Below are 18,845 nucleotides of genomic sequence, written 5' to 3'. Positions count from 1 at the left end.
GAGAGATCATGGACCTTTAAAAACAATACTACATGTTCCACTGCTTTCACCAACACATGTTTACCCAGAATTAATCCGCACTGTATTCAATGGGGCTTAACTCCTAGGGAAGAGTGCGTAAAGTTGTAGCCTTCACAATTATTTAATGCAGGGATAGATAACTTGTGTGGCCTTTCATATGCTGTTGAGCAACAGGCAGGGATTATGGGAGTTGTAGTCCAAGAACATAGGGAGGGCCACATGTTCAAATGGAAAAGTTGTTTTCCATCACACACAACAGTTCTGAACGGCAAGGTTCCTAGAATACTTTAACTCCCAACAAGCACTTGTACCTGTAGGACAGATTAGTTGTGACTGACTGAGTCCGGTTGGTTGCAGTGGAAGTGATGTGCAGTGCTATTTTTCTAGAAAAAGAGGTGCCAGAACTCGCCACAAACACCTCCCTTGTTCTCTTATAATGACAATGGCGCACACCTGAGAGGTGCTGGAACTGAGTTCTGGTAAGTTCTGGCTGGAAAATGCCCTGGCTATGTGTGACTGACTTTAGTTGGATTGGGACCTTGTGCTTTGCTTTCATAACAGGTTGTTGAAAAGACAACTGTTGTGTTGCTATAAGTGCCAGTCAGACATGCCTACCACCCTCAGTTCAAAGGTCCTATTTAAAGTCAGGTGACCCAGGCGATCAGATTTGTGGGGAAGAGAGTCCTGGGTTCAGGGCATGCCTGATGCTAGTTTTCTACTTTCATATTTTCTTTTTTTGCCATCATGGTGCAACACCATTTGGATTTTCAACCTTGGGCATCATATCATCTTGGACTACCTCCAGATGTTGATTTCCTTGGAGTAAACATTATGTCTTGCTAGTTGAATCCAGTTGTTCAGTTTTGTTTTGTTTTTTGTTGTTGTTTTAATCACAGTATGAAGGATTTAATTTTGCAATACTTACAGAATGAACAGGTTTGGGTTAAGTCTTGCTAGTAGGGAGGGATGATGTGGCCGCTGAATACCTGTTTTCACTGAAGTCATGAAACAATAGTTCGGTGATTAGATTTAGATTTTTCTAGGGCCTTTTGAGTGTGTGCATCAAACCTTAATGCGAGTCCTAATATGATCTGACAGTGTTCTTCTCTGCTACTGGGCATCAGGCAGCTTTATGAACTTGTGTCAGAACAAGCCATTAGGTTGTCAGCATGGTTTTGCATGAAATACGTTTTCTGAATTACCTTCTGTCTCTCACTCTCAAAACTGATACTTTTTAAAAACTAATTTTCTTTCTGAAGGTCACTTGAATAAAGCTCGTTGGTTGAAAATAGGAAACAAAAGATACTCCTTAAATTGTGGGTCAGGATCACGGGCCTCTTTGCTTCCATGATCTGGCTATAAGAAAGGGGTTGGCAGTCTTTTAATCAGCTGCTAAATAAATATGCAATCAGCCATCCTGAATGGAAGGTCTCAAAATTATGTTTTCCTAATAGGACGCTAGAGGGAAAGGATGCTGTGATAGGTGTCTGCTATATTTTTGAATTTGTTAGTAATAATAGAAGATATACAATAATTAAAATATTTATAGAACTGCAGTCAAAATATAAAATGAGGCATCCCAGAGTTGCTTCTACCTCTTTGTCATTCATTGCCTGTAGGGCTACAAATGCAACCCTATGCATGTCTACTTGGAAGTAAGTTTCATTGAATATAATGGTGCTTATTCCAAGATTAGTGGGTGTGGGATTTCAGTCTTAAAGAAGAGCAGAGGTAAAGAAATAACTACTATACAATAAGCAACCTGATCCACAGATCCATCCCTATTTATTGAGACTTAATTTTAATGCATATTAATCAAATGCTGGTGCATTCTAGATTAACACACTTCTCTGAAAAGGAGTAGATGAATGCATGGAGTTAACTATTGCATTTCCCATTTCCCACCTACCTAAATTATAAACATGTTTCCTTATTGTAAATAGTAATAACAAACAGTAGCATTTCTAGTCTGAAGGCATAACTTTATGCAACACATATTGCAAAATCATTTGGGGGGGGGCTACTGATAAAAGAATATGAAACCTCAGAGAACCAGAAGCAATGCAGATGCATAGATAATATGCATGTCTCCTTTAGATGGTGTCATTTGTTTTTCTAGGTCACCCTCGCTTTTTCAACCAGCTTTCTACAGGGCTTGATATCATTGGCTTGGCTGGAGAATGGCTGACGTCTACTGCTAATACAAACATGTAAGTACCTTAGGACTTTTCTCTCTGCAGTATGGTGAGAAGGCAAAGTCCTGTAAATGTTGGACTACAGTTCCCATCGTCCCTGACCATGTTCTGTGGGCTGGGGCCGATGGGAATTGAAGTCCAACAAAGCTAGAGGGCACAAGGCTTAGCTATCCTTGGGATAGAGCATCACTTCAGTGTGCTAAAAACAAAGACAGATGGATTGGTTAGACTGTCTCTGTTTATTTTTTTTTCTCCTCTTGGGTTTGGACTCTGTTCTAAGTAGACAAGGATATTTAAGGGTGTGTGTATGCGTATGTAGATAGATTAATTAGGGGTTTAACTTCTGTGATACTGTGGCACCTAGACCATATCAAGAAAATTAAGGGACTTGTGGGGCCATGCTGTTCTATGACATGGGCATAGCTAGGATTTTTGTTAGGGGAGCAGGACTTTTGCGGGGGCAGAACCAACGTGATTGGTCAGTTAGTTAAGTATTTCTATTGTTTTACTTGATGTAAAACATCTGCCCCACCCCCACCCCGGCTACACCCATGTTCTATGGTGTGGATAAATCTATGGGAGGTTGGTAGGTGGAGGGATGAAAACAGGCAGCAGAGTTAAATATCCACAATAAATAGTTCTAGAAATTCATTGGGTGCATCATCTATTTATCTTCACAACAAATGGATAGGAGGTTGAAACTGCTTGCTGTGCACACATTAGGAAAAGTAGCGTAAGCACTCTAGCTGCTGCTGCTGCTGCTAACCCCCATCTTGGGAGATAATCAGGGAAAAGCTGATCCATCTTCTCCACTTTTAGAAATTTCTCCTGGTTCCTTTGATAGGTTCATTTCACATGAGAAATTAAACTAATACACAACCTAGGCATATTAACATTTATCTGAACCTGGCTCAAGGTTTACCTCTGTCTGTCTTTGAAGTTGTCCTGAGTATATTCAATGTTGTTGTGGGGTGGTTAAGATTTCTTTTTGGAATTCCCCTGTTCAAAGTCTTGGAATTAGAAGGCGTGCTGGCTACAAACCTGAAACTAGTTGTTTGTCTGTCTGTCTGTCTGTCTGTCTGTCTGTCTGTTTGATTGATTGACTGATTGATTTAAAGATAACCAGAATATCTGGAGGAGTCACACTTTCATATTTTCTGTATTAAAAGGAGGGCTAAAGTTGAGTTACAATCAAAACCTTCCACTGGAATTGATGTAAAAAAAAAAAAAAATTGTGCTCAAAAGGTGAGGAGAGACCAGAACTAGATTTTAAGGTTATGTTTTAATCACCCATAGAAGTAGTTGGTAAGATGCTCTTCATTGATGCAGAATGGATTAAGAACCAGAAAGTGGAATGATTACATACTCAGCTGAATTATTAGTCTTCGTGTTATGCTTTAACATAATGCAAAGAAGGACTTTCAGTAGCAGAGGAGGAAATTGCAACTGTAGTTAGCGTTAGATTCCATCATTTTATGAAATGCAATTATCTTTATTGATACGGAGGTTGCGGGGGGGGGGGGAGTTAAAATGAAGTTCAAGGTGATTGTTGGTATCAGCCCCCAGACTTACTGAAAGGGATGGAAAGCGGGTGTGAGACACGCCTGGAGGCAGTTTGAAATTGTGTATTGATTTGCATGGGCTTTAGAAAGTGTGACATGAGAGTACTCCGAATACTCATCAGCGATCAAAAGGCAGGTTTCTATTTCAGACCACTGTTAGATGTGTGCAGTGATGACTACATTCATAAGCAGCTGAAAAATCTCACCAGATGGAAAAGCAAGTTCATTGTGGGCAAAATGACAACGCATGAAGGAGCTTTTCCTGCAAATGGAAAAGCGAACTTTCTGCCATTTGCACCATCCACTGATAATGCTCTGTTGGTTTCAATGGGAGAGTTAAACATCTGTCATTCCTTGCTTGTTTGTTATATACTGCCCAATAACAAATAATCTCTCATCAATTTGCAAGTAAAAAAAAAATCAACATGCATAATAAACACAAACTCCAACAACAAAATAAAACCAGGGTAAAATCAGCAGCAGAACATGGCATCTATACAATGGCTCTACAAAGCTCTGGAATGTTTTCAAATGGAAATACCGAGTGTAAAAAAGATCATAAAGACATTTCCAGGCAAACCACTCCAAGGAAGGGCTTTCCACAGCCAGAGAGCCACCACAGAGAAGGTCCTCTCTCTCATAGCCACCTGCCACCCCTCATTTGGTAGAAGCACCCACAGAACAGCCACAGAAGACAATATTGAGGTCCAGAGAGGTGTATTGTATCTCCTTCAAGCAATCTTGCCCCAGGCCAGTTTTGGCCATGCGAGCACTTTGAAGTAGGCCTGGAAATGGACTAGAAGCCACTGCAGACATCAAAATACTGGTCTAATACTTTGGTGTAGTCTCACATGCAATGCATTGCAATGATCCAAACTAGAGAATGCCAGAACATGGATAACGGTAGCAAGGCTATTTTTGTGGCTCCCTACTACGTACCGGTAATTTATCTGCCTAACCTGATGAGAAATGCTCCAAGCCACAGAGGCTACCTATGCCTCTAGGAAGAGCTGGATCAAATATAGGGCTGCCATACGTCCACGTTTCCCCGGACATTACCAGGATTTCAAAGACAGAATTGACAGCCGGGGAAATTTCCGAAAGGCTGCACTTTGTCCTGGATCTTAGGCGAGTCAATTGAAAAATCATGTGTTGTTGTTGTTTTGGTGTTTTTGTACAAAGAAGCTCAACAACTTTGGGAGTGTCCTGGTTTTTACTTTTAGAAATATGGCAACCCTAAAAGGAGTTCGTAACCTATATGACCCTGGAAGTGCAACGCCTACAAAACAGATTGAACACTACTCAGTTGTGCAATGGAACTCACTCTCCCTCGCCTGGGTTGAATCTCAGCTTATTGGTACTGATTCATAATACCCATTGTTTCACCTACATTTGTTCAGAAGGAGTGAAAGAACTGGGTGTCATCCACATATTGGTGACAACCCAGATCACTTGACTTATAATGGTAGAGGGTAAATGACCCCCTGGACGGTTAAGTCCAGTCAAAGGTGACTAAGGGGTGTGGCGCTCATCTCACTTCAGGCCGAGGAAGCCGACCTGTGTCCACAGACAGCTTTCCGGGTCATGTGGCCAGCATGACTAAACCGCTACTGGCGCACGAAGGACCGTGACGGAAATGCCGTTTACCTTCCTGCCGCAGCAGTACCTATTTATCTACTTGCACTTTGACGTGCTTTTGAACTGCTAGGTTGGCAGGAGCAGGGACCAAGCAACAGGAGCTCACCCCGTCGCGGGGATTCGAATCGCCGACCTTCTGATCGGCAAGTCCTAGGCTCTGTGGTCTGCACCAAAATAAATCCTGTAAAACACAGGTCAGAGTCCTGCATGGTTACTCTCGAGCAACCGCAACAGCCACCTGACAATAACAGAGGCTTTTTGGGAAGTCACTGTAGTGTGTAGTTTGAAGATCAGGAGATACTCAAATATTCATTACAGATACTCATGCTCTAATCCAAAATGCACTGAAGCCAATGGAAGAACTCCCACTGCCTTCAGCAGACCTTGGTATAGACTCCCAAATTAATGACTCAAGCTGTTTAGCTGTCTTTTTCTGGGCCCCAGCTGCTTGGTGAATGCACATGCAGCCTATAAATGTACCATCCCTGGAAAATTTCACATCTTGGATGTTGTACAGGTGAAGATAGCTTGACTTATTTTGATCAGAATCCACAAACTATGTAGGATAGCATACCTAGCACATCAGCTACCTAAGGTAGTTTATGGATTGCCATCTTCTCATCAATTTATTATACAAATTCAATTTATTATACAAATTCCAAACTTTTTGTTTCTCACGCTGATGGTACTTAAAGTCTGTGCGATGTACTTGACACAAAATACCTGAAGGGAAGAAGAAAATGCATCTAATAGTAACCTAAGTTTAGTAAGATTTTGTACAAGGAATTCCCTGAAGAAAGGAAGTTGGATCCTCAGCACCAGACCCTTGGCTCGTGTTTCCTTTGAATACGTTTTGACAATCTCAGCCAAAAAAAAATCCATTTAAAAGTCCTTCAGTGCATTAGTTAAACAAATTATTGCTTTTAGAATGCAACTGTTCACAAGACCCCAGAAACATTCTCGACAAAATGGAACGTGTCCAGAGGAGGGCAACCAAAATGGTCAAAGGCCTGGAAACGATGCCTTATGAGGAACGGCTAAGGGAGCTGGGCATGTGTAGCCTGGAGAAGAGGAGGTTAAGGGGTGATATGATAGCCGTGTTCAAATATATAAAAGGATGTCACATAGAGGAGGGAGAAAGGTTGTTTTCTGCTGCTCCAGAGAAGCGGACACGGAGCAATGGTTCCAAACTACAAGAAAGAAGATTCCACCTAAACATTAGGAAGAACTTCCTGACAGTAAGAGCTGTTCGACAGTGGAATTTGCTGCCAAGGACTGTGGTGGAGTCTCCTTCTTTGGAGGTCTTTAAGCAGAGGCTTGACAACCATATGTCAGGAGTGCTCTGATGGTGTTTCCTGCTTGGCAGGGGGTTGGACTCGATGGCCCTTGTGGTCTCTTCCAACTCTATGATTCTATGATTCTATGACTCATTATGAAGACCGTGGGTATTCCAGAGACTTGGTCACGTCCAAGCGGAACAGAAACAACACACTCTTTGAAGGATACTTTTGAAAAGTGTTGAGACATTTTAGCCGGTACAGAATGCTGCAGTTGACCAGAACCTATGTTTGGAATCACTTGTCCTTGTTGGCCAGTGGTCTCAAGAAATAGGGTCTTCTTGGTGGTAGCACCTTGTCAGCAGAGCTCACTAGCCCAGGCAGTTCACTTAGTTCCCTCCCTGCTGATTTTCAGATGCTAAAACAAAGCTATACTCTTATTTCTCTCTCTCCCCTGTTTGTTTCATGTTACCCACGGCTTCTATGCTCTTTTATCTGCTGTCATTTTACTTTGCTCTTTATTTATATGCTGTTTTTTATTGTTTCATTCTATCAGTTTTAATTGTGGTCTGTGCTGGAGGTCCTATGTGTACAGGGGGAAAGGCAGGGTATAAATATTTTGATTAATTGTTTAATGGTAAGATATCAAAACAGGCACACCATGGGAATTACTCTGTATATGCGTAGCATTTTCCGAAACATGGAAAAGTGCTAATTATTTATCTCTCTTTTCCCTTTGCTTCCCTTATGAGTGCATAAAATTGGTTGGGGGTCCCTGTTGCCTGCACATATATGCGAAACAAGATATACTAATAGGTACATGTAGTATACAGAAACGATTGATTGATTGATTGATTGATTGATTGATTTGATTGCCAACTTGCTTGCTTGCTTGTTTCTATATCTCACCTTTGCTCCAAGGAGCTGTCTCCATATTATCCTCACAACAACCCTCTGATGTAGGATAGACCAGTAGTTGGTGGCTGACCTAAGGGACCTACTCAGCTTCATGACTGAGTGAGGACTTGAACCCTGGTCTCCCAGGTGCTAGTCTGATACCTGAACCACTATGCCATCTTGGCACTACATTCATTTTGAAACGTATGAAGCCAGCCTCAGTGTAGCAGGAGAAGGGGTTTGGGTTTTTTTGACAGGGGAACAAGCCAGGCAAAGTAACTCAAGCCCTACATGTGCGCTTGTGAAACATGGTCCACATATAAATGCCATCTTCAACTCCTTGAAAGATTCCATCAACGGTGTCTCTGAAAAAATGTAAACATCACTTGGGAAGACAGGCAAACTACGGTAATTCCAGTGTTCTGGAAGAAGCAAAGATCACCAGCGTCAAAGCAATGATTCTTCAACATCAATTTCGTTGGACTGGTCATGCTGTTCGGATGCCTGATTATCGTCTTCCAAAGCAACTACGTACTCTATTTCAAACTTAAAAATGGAAAGCGTAATCTTGGTGGTCAACAAAAGAGGTTTAAAGACTCTCTCAAGGCAAATCTAAAAGAACGTATAAACACCAACAACTGGGAACCACTGGCCTGTGAGCACTGCAACTGGAGAACAGCCTTTACCAAAGGTGTCGTGGACTTTGAAGACACTCGAACTCAGGACAAAAGGGAAAAACAAGCTAAGAAGAAGGGAAATTTGGCAAACCCTCACCTTGATCAACTCCCGCCTGGAAACCTATGTCCCCACTGTGGAAGGATGTGTGGATCCAGGATTGGCCTCCACAGTCACTTATGGACTCGCTGTTAAGACTGTGTTCATGGAAGACGATCTTACTCAGCTACGAGTGGTCGCCAAAGAAGGAGGAAGAGACGTGGGATGCCATGTTAGTTAGCTGTTGGGCACAAATCGCTGCAGCTTGTGCTATTGCAACTGATGCGATTGGGCTACAAGAAAATTTGCAGTTATCTATCTGGTCTTAACCACTGCAGTAGAAGAATTTTATTGTGGCAGTTAGCTATAATTCTCTTTGGGTTTATTTCCTTTACTGTGGAGGAGTGAAGAGTTTTGCTGGGAACTTTAATGAAGGAACAACTTCCTGTTTGATGTGAATAGTAATTTTGCTTTAGACTTTTCTTTGTCCTGAAATAGAAGAATAGAACATGCTTTGAAATTTTAGTACACGGGGGCAGAAATGCATTAATTGGAACATGCAGTGATTCTTGCTTCCCATTAAATGGCTAAAGCCATGGACTGCTCTCTTGTTATCTGTAATTGGTAATTAGAAAATCATCCTTTTTAATTACTCTTGACAGGTATTGATTGTGTGGTATGGTATAATTAGTTGTCCTTGGGGAGTATATGCAGAATAAATCCACACAAATAATTGGTTTTGGTGTTTCTTAAAGCTCAAGTTCAATATTTCTAATTATCTTTGTGAGAAGCCTTCTGATGTTTACAGTTTTCACAGCCTCTCTCTGCGTTCTGGCTACATGTTTTCCAAATAGGAATAAGACACTCTTTGAAATAAAACACTTTGCAGCAGCATCAGCAATATAGTTATAATCGCTAAGGCTAAGTGGTATAATCACAAAATGCCTCGGCCACTGTAATTTTTAAAAGTTTGGAAAACAAATTAAAGGATATTTGTGGGGGCAGGGGGTGTTCAAGGAACTTTATCTTATTTATTAAATTGACTTTTATAAATTATTTATATATAGAAGTCATAGAATCATAGAGTAGTATATATATATAAAAATAGCTAAACAGAGAAGTCCCGATCCATAATGCACTGTGCTGGACAGAGGTTGGATGGGGTGTATGTAATCCTCTGTCCATCCCTTCCTGGACCTACCAGCTTCTGTCAGTGAAGGACCCCTGCCCCATTGCACCCTCTGAAATGGCTGGTGGGCAGAATCCTTGGTAGTGATAGCCAGAAGAAACCCCCAAAATAGGGTTCAGAGCTGAGTTGGCAGAGGATCCACTGAATTATTTTTTTTTAAAGTGTTTATTCATTTTCCAATAAGAACATCCAATGAACATATCAAATCAAATCCAATAAAAAAAAACTAAAATAAAAAAGTCCAATTGTCTTCCAAATTGTAATCTTAATTTGGTCTGAATTCCAAAGCATTTTCCACATCATCATAGTCCTGCCTCTTGTCGTCGGTGTTTTCAGAATTCCATATCACGATTTTAGGATCCACTGAATTTCTGAGTGTCATGTGATGGCAAATTTCAAGGTTCTTTGCTATGGTAGCATAAGATGTGGTGTATTGAAGAGGCTCCCCCCCCCCCACCTTCTGCAGAGGCCCTTGTGAGCAGCAGGGATGATAAGGGTGCATTGTTCATTTAAGCCCCAGGGATTTGAATTGCCCCTTAAGTTTTATTTTTATTTTTCTAATTATGTTTATATTGCACCTTTCCTTAAAGGAGCTCAAGTTGGCAAACATGCAGTCCCACCCCCACCTCGCCTCTTTTTATCCTCACAACAATCCTTATACACCCAAAACCATGTCAGATGTTTAGATGAGTCCCAGATAACTATACAGTGGTACCTCGGGTTAAGTATTTAATTTGTTCCGGAGGTCTGTTCTTAACCTGAAACTGTTCTTAACCTGAAGCACCACTTTAGCTAATGGGGCCTCCTGCTGCCACCGCACCACCGCTGCACGATTTCTGTTCTCATCCTAAAGCAAAGTTCTTAACCCGAGGTACTATTTCTGGGTTAGCGGAGTCTGTAACCTGAAGCGTCTGTAACCCGAGGCACCACTGTAGTCAATGAAGTTGTCTCATAAAAGAATTTGGTCATTTCGTTTCATGAGCCTTTTGGATGCAGCAACAGCGGAAACTGCCAAGAGCCAATGCAGAGCAGAGTGTGAACACAGTTGTTTGCTTCGTTGTGCAAAGTGTGGCAGATCTATCCCAGTGGCCTCTTGTGTTTTTAAAGCTGAAATTGCACCCCAGATTCTTTTTGGAGTACCTGCTTGGTTTCCATATTTTAAATCTCCCTCTAGAACGACTTCAGTCCTACCTTCTTCGATTTATATTTGGCAAGCCTGGACGCACTGCTGCTCTTCATTTGAAAGCTATTCTGGCTGGTTTGGATATAGTCAATTCACTCTCTCAGCTTCATAGCTTTCTCCCAGCTCTTTTGTATTCCAGGTCATGACAGACTCTTGTCAGTCTGCCTGGATGAAGGAATTGCTGCCAAAAATGAAAAGGTTTCTTCGGTGTGGCTGTCTCCTCCTTACTGTTTATGTGTAAACTGTGAGCAAGACAAACGCAGATTAATTGATATTTATTTATCTGTTTATTAAATATCTGTACCACCCTTCGTCCAAGGATCATCAGGCAGTTTACAATATAAAAACACAAACACCCCCCCTACCCTACAATTTAAAGGGCCATAGATTGTTTAAATCATGGGAGAACATACAAGAGTTGTATTTTGCAACCCAGGGGGCCAGTCCCCTCCCCTGGTTACTGCATTTGCCAGTTTCCATTTCTAAGACTGGGGTCTTTGTTTGAACCGACTATTTGTTCCTTAATGTAGGAAAGCTCCACACACACACACACACCTGGACTGCTTTAAATCCTGAGCCTCAAAACTTGTAGAGGGCAGATGAAACAAAGCTCCAGTAAATAGCAGGTGCTGCCTTTGCACGTTCTTTTCAAATGTGGCTTTTATCAGGGGGCAAGAGAAACTCTGATATACCCCATTACACAGTTCTTTCCAGGACAATCTTTAGATCATGGGAAGGCAAACTAAGGCCCGGGGGCCGGATCTGGCCCAGGTAAAGGTAAAGGTACCCCTGCCCGTACGGGCCAGTCGTGTCCGACTCTAGGGTTGTGCGCCCATCTCACTTAAGAGGCCAGAGGCCGGCGCTGTCCGGAGACACTTCCGGGTCACGTGGCCAGCGTGACGAAGCTGCTCTGGTGAGCCAGCACCAGCGCAGCACACGGAAACGCCGTTTATCTTCCCGCTATAAAGTGGTACCTATTTATCTACTTGCACTTAGGGGTGCTTTCAAACTGCTAGGTGGGCAGGAGCTGGGACCGAAAGACGGGAGCTCACCCCGCCGCGGGGATTCGAGCCACCGACCATGCGATCGGCAAGCCCTAGGCGCTGAGGTTTTACCCACAGCGCCACCCGCTTCCCAATCTGGCCCAATCGCCTTCTAAATCAGGCCTATGGACGGTCCGGGAATCAGCGTGTTTTTACATGAGTAGAATGTGTGCTTTTATTTAAAATGCATCTCTGGGTTATTTGTGGGGCATAGGAATTGGTTCATTTCCCCCCCAAAAAAAAATATAGTCCGGCCCCTCACAAGGTCTAAGGGACAGTGGACCGGCCCCCTGCTGAAAAACTTTGCTGACCCCTGCTTTTGCAGCAATAAATCCCAGAGTTTCTTTTTTTCATATTTTCAAAAAGAAAACATTTTTTTTATACACACATACACATATACATATACATATACAGTGGTACCTCGGGTTACATACGCTTCAGGTTACAGATGCTTCAGGTTACAGACTCCGCTAACCCAGAAATAGTACCTTGGGTTAAGAACTTTGCTTTAGGATGAGAACAGAAATCGTGCTCCGGTGGTTGTAAAAGCAATAATATCTATTCAGAAAGCATAAACATTTTTATATTCATTCCTGTGAAACAGGTATTGGCATTTAATTTATTTATTTTTTGCAAATGTCTATTCACATACGCAGGTTTACATACGAAATTGCACCTGTTTTTGTCCTCATGGAACAAATCACGCTTCGAAAAATGAGAGAGATTATTGGATGGTCAAATAAAGATGGAGATGGAATATTCTCACCGGGTAAGTTCCATTTTTGACATGTTGCCCTAAATGCCAAGTTGTCGGTTAAGGCTGCAAAAATACAACTAGCTGCTGAGCAAGTATGCTTTTAACTGTATGCTATTACTTTGTTTAAAAACAGCATTAAAAGTCACTATCTGCCAGGCCATTTTAAGAGGATCAATTAAAAACAACAATTAGTCCTACAATTGGTCCTACCGTTGGGCAGAGCAAGGCGGCAGGCTAACTTAGGGGGTCGAGGGCAGACCACAAACAACTCTGTTGCATCACAGCTCCAAATTCCGCCATGCCTGTATGAAATGTACACAGCACGTTTCAGCAGCAATGCTTTTCTGCCTCCATTCGCAATACCGAACTTTTCCGCAACCCTTCCCCTCCGCAGGGAGGTGGGACCGATTCAGATGGTCCGCCCCCGCCACTTAATGGATCCAATTGGCTTCCAGAGAGTGGTAGGGGATGCTTTATCCCAAGTTGATGGCCTTTCAGCTGATTCCCTGGTGGCACGCTGGAATGCGGAGTTAACCAGGGCTATTGACTGTCTGGCTCCGAAGCGCCCTCTCCGATTGCATGGAGCCCGGACAGCCCCGTGGTTTTCCCCGGAGCTGAGGGTGATGAAACAATCGTTGAGACGGCTAGAGCGCCGGTGGCGGAAAACTCATTCTGAATCAGACCGGACACGGGTTAGAGCTCAACGTCGAGCCTACCAAGTGGCAATGGCGACGGCGAAGAGGGCCTTCTTCGCCGCCTCCATTGCATCTGCAGAAAACAGCAGCAGGAGACTTTTTCAGGTGGTTCGCAGTTTATCGGAACCACCTGTACCACCGGGGCCTGGTAGGGACCCCAAGATCTCCTGCAATGCTTTTGCAAAGTTTTTTGCAGATAAAATCGCTCAGATTCAGAAGGAGGTAGACTCCACAGTGGGAGCAGGGCCAGGGCGGGAGAGTGCTAGAGTTCTGTCTGGTCCTGTTATATGGGATCATTTCCAATCTGTTACCTCCGAGGATGTGGACAGGCTGCTTGGACGAGTGAAACCGACCACCTGTCTCCTTGATCCTTGCCCATCCTGGCTGATAAAAGCGAGCCGGGAAGGGCTGGGCGATGGGCTTTGCGGGGTGGTGAATGCTTCCCTCTGTGAGGGAGCCTTCCCAGACCCGCTGAAAGAGGCGGTCATTAAACCGCTTCTGAAAAAAACATCTTTAGACCCGGCCAATTTGGCCAACTATCGCCCAGTCTCAAATCTGCCATTCTTGGGCAAGGTGATTGAGCGGGTGGTTGCTGAACAACTCCAAGCACGCCTGGAGGAAACGGACCATTTGGATCCCTTCCAATCGGGATTCAGGCCTCACCATGGGACTGAAACTGCCTTGGTTGCGCTGGTTGATGATCTCCGGCGGGCTAGGGACAAAGGTGAGAGCTGTTTCCTAGTTCTGCTGGATCTCTCAGCGGCCTTTGACACCATCGACCATAACATCCTTCTGGACCGTCTAGAGGGGCTGGGAGCTGGGGGCACTGTTATACAGTGGTTTCGCTCCTTCCTCCTGGGCCGTGTTCAGAAAGTGGTGGTGGGGGATGAGTGGTCAGACCCTTGGGCCCTCACTTGTGGGGTACCTCAGGGTTCCGTCCTCTCCCCCATGCTTTTTAACATCTATATGAAGCCGCTGGGAGAGATCATCAGGGGGTTTGGACTGGGTGTTCATCAGTATGCAGATGACACCCAGCTCTACCTCTCCTTTAAATCAGAACCAGTGAAGGCGGTGAAGGTCCTGTGTGAGTGCCTGGAGGCGGTTGGAGGTTGGATGGCGGCTAACAGATTGAGGCTGAATCCTGACAAGACAGAAGTACTGTTTTTGGGGGACAGGAGGCGTGCAGGTGTGGAGGATTCCCTGGTCCTGAATGGGGTAACTGTGCCCCTGAAGGACCGGGTGCGCAGCCTGGGAGTCATTTTGGACTCACAGCTGTCCATGGAGGCGCAGGTTAACTCTGTGTCCAGGGCAGCTGTCTACCAGCTCCAACTGGTACGCAGGCTAAGACCCTACCTCCCCGCGGACTGTCTCGCCAGAGTGGTGCATGCTCTGGTTATCTCACGCTTGGACTACTGCAACGCGCTCTACGTGGGGCTACCTTTGAAGGTGACCCGGAAACTGCAATTAATCCAGAATGCGGCAGCTAGACTGGTGACTGGGAGTGGCCGCTGGGACCACATAACACCGGTTCTGAGAGATCTGCACTGGCTCCCAGTACGTTTCCGAGCACGATTCAAAGTGTTGGTGCTGACCTTTAAAGCCCTAAACGGCCTCGGTCCTGTATACCTGAAGGAGCATCTCCACCCCCATCGTTCAGCCCGGACACTGAGATCCAGCGCCGAGGGCCTTCTGGCGGTTCCCTCATTGCGAGAAGTGAGGCTACAGGGAACCAGACAGAGGGCCTTCTCGGTAGTGGCACCCGCCCTGTGGAATGCCCTCCCATCAGATGTCAAAGAGATAAAGAATTACCTGACATTCAGAAGACATCTTAAGGCAGCCCTGTTCAGGGAAGTTTTTAATATGTAATGCTGTACTGTTTTTAACACTGATTGGGAGCCGCCCAGAGTGGCCGGGGAAACTCAGCCAGATGGGCGGGGTATAAATAATAAATTATTATTATTATTATTATTATTATTATTATTATTATTATTATTATTCCTGCCCTCCCTCTTATCTCTTTTCTAACAGTCTATTATCATGTTCTCTTGTTACAGGTGGTGCTATATCTAATATGTATAGCATCATGGCTGCCCGCTACAAATATTTCCCAGAAGTCAAAACCAAAGGCATGGCTGCAGTGCCTAAACTGGTCCTCTTTACCTCAGAACATGTGAGCTCAACAAGCTTAATTAACTGTTGTTACTGCAGTTGTTTGGGGCGGGGCCTAAGGAAGATGCCATTCCATCACCGTCAACCCAATTCTGAAGGGGCACGACTGCCTGATTTCAACACCACCAGTTGCATATTTGGGGGTGGCCCTAAAACTGTCGCAGAAAATGACCTCCAACTACTTTAGATGGAGGTTCTGTTGAACAGGAGCAGTGGCGTAGCGTGGGGGGTGCAGGGGGTGCCAGCCACACCGGGCACAACATTTTGGGGGGCGCACTCGCAGCTCTCTGCCCCTACCTGGCTCACTCACTCTCTCTCACAGTGCTGGCTGTGCGAATCCGATCCGAGCTGCCGGGTCGCCGCCCACTGTGCGGAGCAGAGAGAGAGCGAGGGAGGGACTATCTGGGGGAGGGACAGTGCAGCGGCCGCCCAGCACAGTGTTGAGCGCGGGAGAGAAACACACCAGACCAGACCAGGCAGCAGCAAGAAGAAGCTGGCAGCGGCGGCAGGTTAGGGGTTAGGGGCGCAAATTACTTGCCTTGCCCCGGGTGCTGACAACCCACGCTACGCCGCTGAGCAGGAGGATAGTTGTTTCCTAGAGTTGGTTCTAGCCACTGTCTCTGTCACTAAGCTCACTTTGGAGGCAGTATGCCGGGCATGGCCGCCACACAGAAGTGGGTTTTACATTCCCCCCCACACACACCTGCAAATGTTTCATTGTGACAAAACCGCTCGCCGCACTCTGACAGAGATTTTCCTCAAACCAGACTGTAGCGCAGTGTTGGGGACAAGGAGGCTGTAAGGAAGACAAAAGATGTCTTATTTACTTGGCAGCATTTGATGTGGTTGCTTGTGATACCTCACATTATTTACAAAGCTTAGTCACCCCAAATATCTCTTAATTTGTCTTACAGCATGGGTAGGCAACCTAAGGCCCCGGGGCCGAATGAGGCCCAATCGCCTTCTCAATCCGGCCCACGGACAGTCCGGGAATCAGCGTGTTTTTACATGAGTAGAATGTGTCCTTTTATTTAAAATGCATCTCTGGGTTATTTGTGGGGCACAGGAATTCGTTCATTTTTTTTCTTCAGACTATAGTCCGGCCCTCCACAAGGTCTGAGGGACAGTGGACCGGTCCCCTGCTGAAAAAGTTTGCTGATCCCTGTTTAGAGCTTACCACGTCCTCAACTAATTAACACTTTCCCTGCTCCCTTTTGAAGCATTCATAGCAATGTTACATAACGAATAAAATGCCTGTGCGTGTGTACAAAGTGCCTGTCCGCACAGAATCAAGGAACAGAATCGCCCACCCCACAGATCTGATTCCTGGTATCTACAGTGGTACCTCGGTTTACGAACTTAATCCATTCCGGAAGTCCGTTTTTAAACCAAAACCGTTCTTAAACCGAGGTGTGCTTTCCCTAATGAGGCCTCCCGCCACTAGTGCCCTTCCACCGTTCGGCTTCCATTCTTAGACCGAGGTAAAGTTCACAAACTGGGACACTACTTCCGGTTTTGTGGAGTTTGTAAACCAAATAGTTCGTAAACATGGCTGTTCTTAAACCGAGGTACCACTGTATCTCTCTTTTTAATCTTTAGGCACTGCTCCTACCTTTCTGCATAGCAAGCTGGGGGACCTAGTTGTAATAATATTCTGGGTTGCTTCTTCTCTTCCATTTTTTATTTTATTTTCTGGAATGTTTAGAGCTTATAGCTTGCTGTGGTGCTCCTAAAGCATGTCTGACCCTTATTTCAGCACTTATTCCTGACCATTCCCACTGACTTTTACCTCTGCATTCAAACTGCTTCCTATAAATCAGGGGTCGGCAAAGTTTTTGTGGCTTGGGCCGGTTCAGGGTCCCGCAGGCGCCGCAGTGGGCCGGAGTGTCTGCACGCGCAAGCACACATGCACAAATATTGTTTCCAGCGCTCCTTCCAATGTGGAGGAGGCTTGCGCAGCTTCCCATTGGTTGCAGGAGCTTCCTGCAGCCAATGAGAAGCCAGCCAGCGTCACAGAAGACGGTCTCCGCTCTGCTCCACGCCGGTTTACACATGGGAGCCGACCAAGCAGGCGGCGAGGGTCCATGGGCTGGTTAAACGACCCCCATGGGCCGCTTGTGGCCCATGGGACTTAGGTTGCCGACTCCTGCTCTAAATGGTTGGTTTGTGCCTGGAAGCAGCTGCCACAGAAAAGTATATAACAGCCTTTTTTGTGTATGTGGCACTTGCAATGAGCGGCTAGGGCATCTCCTGCTGGCAACCGTTGCTACTACACAACTAAACTTGACTTCATTTTCTTTCATTCCTTTCTAAAAGGACTGACAAGTTTTTGTTGCTGTTGTTTTTGCAGAGTCACTACTCAATAAAGAAAGCTGGAGCTGCGCTTGGTTTTGGAACAGAAAATGTGATTTTAATAAAGTGCAACGAAAGGTCTGCTCCCATAGCAAACTAGCTGTATTGAGTTTGTTTGTTTTTTGTACTGTGCAACAAGATGCCAATGTTGTTACTAATTAGATCAGTTTAATTAATTAAACTATGGTTAGTGTTCACTTCTATTTGGTCTTTATTCATTTGTTTAAAAATATTCTTTGTTTTTGTCTTTCACGTTGACTGCAGAGGCAAAATAATACCAGCTGATTTGGAAGCCAAAATTCTGGAAGCCAAACAAAAGGTAACCCTGACGTTTGTTTTTTAGGGGGGAAAACTGAATATATTTCCTAGTTAGATGAACATAAGTAACATACATTTTGTCTTCTACATAAATGCATACCACACAGTGTAAGACAAGCTAAGGAAGAAATAATAAACTAATTTACAGTGCAATACTAACCCTTTGCTGCTGGAGCTCCGCTGCCCCCCCCCAGGCCCCCAGCAAGGGGAGAAACTTATAATCCACTGGTGATTGCATCAACTCCTCAAATGGACTTTTGGGGGAACCAATGAAAGAAGGTGTGACAGTTAAAAAATATGCATGGCAGAAAAGTTAATGAAAGAACTTCTAATCAGTTGCAATAACTGAAGTTAGCTTCGGTTTCCAACATTTTTGTTTCCTCATGAACTTTATCCTCTGTCTTACCTCATAGGGATATGTTCCCCTTTATGTGAATGCAACTGCTGGCACAACAGTTTATGGGGCCTTTGATCCAATTCAGGAGATGGCGGACATTTGCGATAAATACAACCTTTGGCTCCATGTGGACGTGAGTAAGACGAGCTGCAATCCTATGCACACACACACACTTGCCAAAGAATAACATCTCAGTGAAAGCAGGAGGACTCACAAATCATGTCCTCACCACGGAGGGCACGTGTTGCAGTGAGACTGGCCTCGCTGTTTGTGTGGGTGGGATCGTTTGGATAGCCACAACAACCCGATTGGGTCCCTCAGTTGCTGGGGCAATTCTGGCCAATGGGTTGCTGGGGCAACTCTGGCTGTTGGGGCAGGGGCCCGGTAGAAATTTTCCCATTCGGCTGATTGGCTGGTGCCACTTGGGTTCCGCCTGCC

At 44.7% G+C, this 18,845-nt stretch overlaps 1 protein-coding gene across 4 annotated transcripts in view; it reads left to right on the top strand.

The window, feature by feature from the left end:
* GAD1 (glutamate decarboxylase 1) overlaps positions 1 to 18,845 on the top strand; it is a 61,975-nt gene that overhangs the window by 28,977 nt on the left and 14,153 nt on the right. For all 4 annotated transcript variants that reach the window (XM_079978637.1, XM_079978638.1, XM_079978639.1 and 1 more), the window contains exons 6-11: positions 2,141 to 2,231; positions 12,376 to 12,488; positions 15,226 to 15,341; positions 17,691 to 17,770; positions 17,957 to 18,011; positions 18,424 to 18,540. In XM_079978637.1, coding sequence (XP_079834763.1) covers positions 2,141 to 2,231; positions 12,376 to 12,488; positions 15,226 to 15,341; positions 17,691 to 17,770; positions 17,957 to 18,011; positions 18,424 to 18,540 — 572 coding nt within the window. The remainder of the gene's footprint in view (positions 1 to 2,140; positions 2,232 to 12,375; positions 12,489 to 15,225; positions 15,342 to 17,690; positions 17,771 to 17,956; positions 18,012 to 18,423; positions 18,541 to 18,845) is intronic.

This window comes from Podarcis cretensis, assembly GCF_951804945.1.
Source record: "Podarcis cretensis genome assembly, chromosome: 1".
NCBI lineage: Eukaryota > Metazoa > Chordata > Lepidosauria > Squamata > Lacertidae > Podarcis > Podarcis cretensis.
Note: the sequence above shows the minus strand (reverse complement) of the source record. Positions and strands in the feature narration are given on the sequence as shown.